General features: G+C 44.1%; 1 protein-coding gene across 3 annotated transcripts in view; it reads left to right on the top strand.

Annotated features, from left to right (window-relative positions):
- Positions 1-52: 52 nt before the first annotated feature.
- LOC146189614 (putative sodium-coupled neutral amino acid transporter 12) overlaps positions 53-7,823 on the top strand; it is a 30,150-nt gene continuing 22,379 nt past the window's right edge. The window contains exons 1-3 of one of the 3 annotated variants that reach the window (XM_084604374.1): positions 53-267; positions 4,358-4,479; positions 6,091-6,229. In XM_084604374.1, the coding sequence (XP_084460500.1) occupies positions 223-267; positions 4,358-4,479; positions 6,091-6,229 (306 nt within the window). In that variant the 5' untranslated portion in view covers positions 53-222. Of the gene's footprint in view, positions 268-4,357; positions 4,480-6,090; positions 6,230-7,823 lie in introns of those variants that run through there. The other 2 variants (XM_084604375.1, XM_084604376.1) reach the window with 2 other exon arrangements.

Genomic DNA, 7,823 nt, shown 5'->3' with positions numbered 1-7,823 from the left:
GCTGACAAATTACAGTTTAGATTATATAGAGGCTGATAGAGGTGCTGCCGTCGCCAGCGTGCTCAGCTCAGCTGGTGTGTGGGCTGTGGGGGGTTGTGGTTATGGTTGGAGATGCTGACAACGCGCAGTCTTCTTAGTTCTCGTATTTATAGTTATAATACTCACTTCAGTAACTAAAATACTTCAAAGCTTCAAGCAGTGAACGCACAGCAGTCGAGCAATATGGCAGGCGATGGATTGGACGCATCGGACAGCATTTCACCATTGGTGAGCCACTCTTCGTTATAATTCAGTGTCCCCATGCACAGATTTCTGTTTGTGAGCTGATATCCTTATATTGACTAGCGTGCTTGTTACGTCGTAATGCTTGCGTGCTAGTCTCAGTCCCATAGAACCAGTCCGACGAACTTTCTAAAGCAAGAAACACGTTTCGGCTTCTGCGTCATGGTTGGTGTGCAAAAGCGAGTTGAGTGAACATGACGTGTTATATGCGAACCTTTACAGCTTGTTTTGAATGCCTATGGTGGCATTTTCGTTTTCTTATTTTTTTTTTCATAGCTGCTGAGCTGGATTTGGCTAAGCAGCTGGCGGCCGCAGCAGCTGCATGTTATTGTCCCGAGTACGTTCCAAACGACCCTGCAAACGGGCCTTCCGTCTGCTGTTTTGTAGCCGGTTTCTCAACGAAGCTGCAGCGCACATATATTCCGCCCCTCAGCTAATCAATAAAAGGCTTTTAATGAAGCGCGTCTTGCTGCCAATAATTCTTTTGCGATTTGTTTCTCGAAGCATGGATGCCGAGCGTTATGAATAATTTTGTTAAGTGACCAGTTATCTGCACACGTTGCGTTAATTAGGGGCCTTGACACAGAGTTTGGAATTGCACCGTATGCTGTGGAAAGCTACAGTATAGTCCATAGAATAAGTCCGGAAGTTCACACCATCATAGAATCTGTTTGTACCAAGAGCAGAAGAGACCAGTTATCTGCACACGTTGCGTTAATTAGGGGCCTTGACACAGAGTTTGGAATTGCACCGTATGCTGTGAAAACCTACAGTATAGTCCATAGAATAAGTCCGGAAGTTCACACCATCATAGAATCTGTTTGTATCAAGAGCAGAAGATTGTTGTCGGTGTCCCCTTGGAAAGAGTGCATGCATTTAATATTGGCAGGCATTTATTTGCTCTGAGCTTACACACTCTGCCGTACAGTACTTTGTTCACTTTCTCTAGTCAGGCTTCAGGAGCAGTTTTCTTAAGGAGTTTGATTTAATTAAAACGGTGCAGCATCATTCTCGCCCAGAAATACGGCGTACGTCAAATTACTGCCAGCAACTCACCAATACCAAGAACCTGTTTTTGTGCTTCATGCGATATCATACCTACTTGTGGCGTCTCGAGCACTGTCTAGCGATTTAAACTATAGCGGCAAATGAATTCGATTGGGAATTATTTATTGAGTTCTGCCAAATTGCACATCGTAATCCATTTTTACATATGGTGTACGTGTCATATCGGATCGAAACACACTACACAAAAAAAGATTTGACTCCGCTCCAGACTTGCACATTTTTTTTTTTTTTGTCCTCCTACGTTTGTGTGTGCTCCTTTTTACCTCATGGCATATCAAACCATCTTGCGTAACAGCCACTTTTTCCGAGGTACTGCTCTACATTATTACGTGCCCTTTCTGCGTCTCATTTGTACCGTGTCAATCACATTGCACAAAGGAGAGTTGATATTACTAAGATGTGTGCTGCCAAGTAGGTTCACACCAGATGGTTCAGGAATGTGTGGTACCTATAGTTTTGGCAGAATGGCCTGCATTTCCTTGCTGTGCACTGCTTAGTGTCAGAAAGTGGCAAAGTAGCATTCGCTGCAGGTTAGGTGCTGGTATTTTGTTCCACATATCTTCAGATGTTAACAACTCAAGGACATGCAGATGGGAGATCATTACTTTGGTCTGGCGTGGCTCTTTCATTCTTGATTCCACATACCTTGTGTAGAAAAAAATGAAGACATGAAGGAACACAATGGACACCGTAGTTGTGCACCCTTCGCATCATTTGTATTCCTTTGCTTGGCCCTGTTTTTCTCATGCACGACACATTTCGACAGGTATTTCCAAACATGCACGACAGGTATTTCCAAAAGGATACGTATCACACTTCGGTGTTTGAAATTTTCTTGCTTGGCCCCTACATTCTATTGTGGAAGGTTTTCGGCCCATATGTAAGTGAACCAGTACCATTTTATAACATGTGTAAAATGCCTTTACACCTTGGATAGGTACAGTATGGGAAAAGTTGAATCGCAGAAGCATGCTCTGTATTAGTATGGCCGCAGCTGTTCATATAACAAGTAATAGTCTCTAAGAGCTTCGATTGCACAGGCGAGTTCTTCTGCTTGGGATAAATATTCTTGTTTTCCTGCTCGGTAGCTGCCATATTGGCGCCATTGCAGTAAGGTTTTATATCCTGGCTGCAGTAACTGCAGTTTTGACACTTGCCAAGAAAATAAAGTTCATTAACTGACATATCATTGTTTGTTAGAGGATGCCATATGGCTACTGAAACTAAGATAGAGCCATCTTGTCTTGGTATGTTTGTTTGGCTTTGAATATCACCCCCCCCCCCCCCCCCTCTCCTCCCTTTTTTTCCAGCTTTTTTTTATGTTGTTTATCTGTGGAACAAAGCATTGGTTGCTAGGCTGCTACATCTTTTCTTTCTGTATTCCTTCCCAGGGGTTATTTGTCATACAGCAGTTACGTAGAGCTGTTGCTTCCTGTTGCAAATATGTGCTTGCCTGCGACGTGCCTGTCTGACTCTTCGCCAGCAACATGTAATCTCCGTTGCTGAGTGAAGTGCCTTGCATTGTGCAAGCACCATTGTTTGTGCATCCCGACCCCCCTTATCTGGTGCTAATAGGCCCTTCTGCAATACCTAGGATCTCAATGTTGTAAATGAATCTGGACTAGTAAGGTGGGGTCTGAAGATGCTCCTTTCAGCAGACTCAGGTTTTGTAGGAATTAAGACAAAGCCAAAGTTGCAGCAATGACAGTTCACTATTTTCACCATGTATCGTACAAGTGGTCATTGCTCTGTACGGAACGGTGGCCTTCCGCATGTTTTCAACCAATGTTCCTCTGCTGACAAGTGCGTCGTTGCGGGCCATCAGCGCTGTGTCCTTCGTGGTAATACAAGCTTGTCAGACACTTGTTATTTAAGCCTGTAATAATTTGTCACCTGCACTGTTAAAAAGATGCCTTTTGCTGCTTTATAGCGTGCAGTGCTCAGGGCAGGCTATCTGGGGAATTGTCTGTACATGTGGAATGCACATACCTAAATTGACATGTTCCATAACTCATCAGCACCTGAACTTTATTATTCTAAAAGGCTCTGATCATCCACCAAGTCATTTGGTTAGTTTGTAATCTGCAAGGCACGCATCACTTTAATGAGTTTAAACTGTTTCAAGTTCTGAATCGTATCTGGTCGTGACTCAGTGCAGCCACATAGTCAACCTTCTAGCCATGACTAATTGGGTTGCTGACTAGCTTTGTCAGTGCGTTGGTTGCATTTTGAATAAAGAGAGAATAATTTGTGCACTTTGAAGTGAACACTAGTATTTTGCACTGCAGAGCACAGGCTCCACACGATAGTTTTTACAGCGTGTCGATCATAAGCAGTGCAGAGCAGGTTGCAACACAGCAAACCAAAAGCTGCACATCTGATCCGGACTAAACTTGCACCCTTCACCTTCCTTGAAGATAGAGCTGGGAGGAGATGGGTGCACGGTGACTGCCTCTCCAGGACTGAATTCTGAATTCCGATCCCATAGAAGCAGCTGGCCTCTGCCTCCTTAGTTGTGCTGAGCCACTGAGATGGGGCATACTTATTGGGTTCTAATTTCTAAATCAAACTTTATCCATCGTGTTGCCCAAGATAAGAGTTCTACGGAGAATTCCAGTAAGAAAACCATGGAGCTTACCTCTTGCAGAATGCGCATACAAGTAGTGGGAGGTGGCACTGTGCAGTGAGGCCTTGGACGTGCAGCTAAGGATTGTCTGCCTCGTCCGTGAAGTAGCAAAATGTCGCCGGAACCCAGAAATAAAGAAGCTGACCAACCTGCTCGTCACTTCCCCATTTCCCATCCCCTCCCCCTCCCCTTTTTTTTTCTTTAGTTGTACTTCGCCTCAGTGACGGTTGCTCAACCACTTACTTCTCCCTTATTAAAATTCATCCTGTACTTTTTTATTCTTAATGTGTTGATCTTGATGATGCAGCAAACAGTAATTTATTGTTGAGAAAATTGTGTTTCAATAAACTTCATTTCAGGCTTTTCTTCTTTGTTCTACAGGTGGGTCTGGTGTACATATTCAACCTGATAGTGGGCACAGGGGCTCTCACAATGCCCGCAGCATTCAAGGACGCAGGCTGGCTGCTCAGTCTCATCATCATTATTGTGCTCGCCTTCATGAGGTGGGCCACCGTCTTGCCACTCTGGCTGCTTTCTCCTCCCAACATCATTCTTTGAATGGAGTGACTTGCCAAATAGCACTCAGGTGGAGAGGACTGTCTCACTTCCTCTTAGTGCTGTTTGCCTGAAGCCCCATTTTCTTGTAGCCTTTTTGACCATGTTCCTAGAAGTTTGCTGAAGCACTTGGTGCTACATCTAGTAAAAAACATTAAAGAGCACTGCTGAATCTGCATTCGAGTAATGCGAAAGCATGGATGCTTTTTTTTTTTGTATGGTTTTTCCTTTTTGCTATTTTTGAATTTTAGTTTTCTCTTTTCTTTGTGTGTGTGTAACTTTCGTTGCGCGTCAATCCCTTCCTATGCCCTTTTTTTGTCTCTACTTCCGGTTGTGTGACGTCACATCATTGAAGTCACCCTAATGGACTGACTTAATTAACTATTTTAGTCTTTGATACATTCAAATTGCACACCAATCCCTTACTATTTCCTTTTTGTCTCTAATGATCAGGTTAACGCTAATTTCTTAAAGTTCCTTGACTTAAGGAAGATAATTGATGGAAATGAAAACTGAGTCAACTTTGAATGTGGGTGGAAGTCGAACCTAAGACTTCCATGATGCAAGACACACACACGCGCAATCGCATTCTGATCTTAATAGGTGATGCTTAAATAAGCACCCCCATGTTTAAAGCATCCCCCATGGGCTTAGTTGTAACGGTGGATCGGATCGTGGTGGCGACACATTTCATAGCTTATACAGTCAGAAATGGGTGAAACACGATAAAGCGAGTGCTTGCAACCTTCGCTTCGCAATGCTTATGCGAGTAAAAAATGTATAGAGATGCAGCTCTTAACAATTACCACTTATAGGCCATTAAATGCATGTACCATGCGCTTGAAGCACAGTGTTTAAGACATTAACTCTCGTACTTGACGCTCATCATATCCGTCTTTACTTTGCATTCAGGACCTATTAATGGCTTCAAAAATTAAGCAAAAATTTTTTCCCTGTACTCAAACGTGAATGGTAGCGATTGTCAGATAATTCATGATGACGCTCTGATATTCCTTGAAGTGCTTTCATATCGAGATAAGACGGATATGGCAAGTAGCTTGTTACGCGAAGTGAACTCAAACAGTATGCTCTCGCTCGTATTGATTGCCAAGCTGGGACTAGTGAATTCAATCTCCAGCGCGTTTTTAAAATTTTTTTTATAGCATTCGAACATTTCTTGAAGGAAAAACTATTACTGGAACCGGCCCTTGGTTTGTTTCAGAGTGCATTGGCAGCAGATGCTGTTTATGAAACGATGCAAATGCCGCGGGAAAGAGAATTTATGACGTGACTGTATAGAAACACACGGCTAGCAAACAATGCGGCCGGCTCCGCTCCCGGGTTTACTTTCAACTTCAGCACCAGCGGCGGGGCCTTTGCTTTGCACGGGACGTGTGGCAGTTGTCAAGCTGCATGTTAATAATAGAGCAGTCATATAGCTTTGCCCTTTCTTTTTTTCTTTGCAGTATATTTAAAAGAACATTTAGGGGCAAGGCTTTGTCTTTTTTTTTCTCCCTAATGATTGCTCACTGGCTTGCATTTCTTTGTTTTCTTTCTAGCTACCTGACGACAACATTTGTAATTGAGGCCATGGCGTCAGCCAACGCGCTTGTCCACTGGAAGACCCTACAGCACTACAAGCGAGTGGTCGACGAAGAAGAGAGCACCATCACTCAGGCCAAGCAGGAAGACATGGTGGTGGGTATCCCCTACATCCTGCCTGCACCGCAACTTTTCAGTCCCGCCCAGCTGAAAGCTCCTGCAGGCTCGACGTTTTAGCACCTTCCCTACTAAATGGACCAAAATTTACGCGCAAATGAGTGAACTGCTCGAGGATAATCTAATGCTGTGGTCATTAACATCAAAAGGGGTAGTTTGTTGCCCACATTGCATGAAACCAAGGCGCCCGTGTGCTGTGCGGTGTCAGTGCATGTTAAAGAACCCCAGGCGGTTGAAGTGTCCGGCACCCTCCACTACGGCATTTCTCGTAACCTGATTCGCTTTGGGGTGTTAAACCTCGCAAGCCAAACCAAACGTTGCATGAAACATCTCTGTATGCACATGCAGCCGTGAACAAGTAAATGCACTGTCCTGCTCATTAACTTGAAGTTTGTCCAGGGTATAAGGTTTCTGCTTTGCAGTAGTAAATCATGGTGCCTCCACGCGTAGTGCAAAACTTCACTAGCATTCAGTGTGCTTTTCTCTTTGGATGGGTGGCTCACTGCATCAATTTCCAGCACCGCTGGGCTCGCTCTGCTTCATGAACTGAGCTCCTACCACACCTAGATAGTTGCACCCCACATTGTGCACTATAGTACATCGTACACATCATCGCCATCATCATGGACACTGCATATTTCCCCTCCAGGGAGATGCGTATATACATGTTGGCGCCCACTGCTTAGGTGGCTGGCAGAAGGTATATCTCGTGTGTTTTTTTTTTTTTTCATTTCGGATCCCAACAGATGGGGATCATGACATCGGGATTACCACAGCTGGGATCATTCCCTGGTGTGTGTGTGTGTGAGGTTGTGAATAAGTGTGTGTCTGTGTGCGCATTTTTGCGTATGCATGCTGCAAGCACGATGCAAGCGCTTTCATGCTTTTTGAGGCTGGTCAGCGTATTCTTGTCACTCTCTCTTAGTTTTGCTTGCTGCAGGTAATCTTTTGTAAGTACTACAGACCAAGGCTACCAAGGCCTTGCAGCCGTAATTAGTTTGCAGAGTACCCGCATACGTGGCAGTTGTTTGGTGGAAAGGGTTATAGCACTGACGCAGCACCGATTAATGTTTGGAATATGAACGTTATTTGACACACATTTGGAATGAGAACTTATTGGAAGAACTTTCTTACTTTGCTCAACTGCACTTTTTTGGTGCATACACTTGCAGAGTTTTTTCTTTGTGCGCTCTTTGTGCCCTGCGGTGGCTTACTGGTTAGCGTTATGTTTTAGAATGCAACAGGCTTAAATAGGCTGAAAGTGTAGAACTCCCAGGCAAAACATGTGAAGGTCTTCGTGATCAATTAACGAATGTAATGATCAATTAGGATCGCAGTGGCTTTCTGGCTTCTCTGCTGTGCACATTACCAGATGGAGGGCACATTGTGACATCATGGATGGTACCAATACTTTTCTAATGTAGGAATGCCTGTTTTGATGGGAAGAGCGTAATGCCGCCTAAAGCAAAGCACTCAAAGCACGCCTTTGAAATGCGTATATCGCACCTCTTTTTGCCTGAATTACAACGCACGGACATGTAGGTGCACATAACTACTTAAATGTGAGTGGCAC

The sequence above is a fragment of the Amblyomma maculatum genome, chromosome 5, assembly GCF_055883805.1.
Source record: "Amblyomma maculatum isolate TAMU_Amacu chromosome 5, ASM5588380v1, whole genome shotgun sequence".
In the NCBI taxonomy this organism is placed as follows: Eukaryota; Metazoa; Arthropoda; class Arachnida; order Ixodida; family Ixodidae; genus Amblyomma; species Amblyomma maculatum.
The sequence above is the reverse complement of the archived record's forward strand: the minus strand, read 5'-3'. Positions and strand labels throughout refer to the sequence as shown.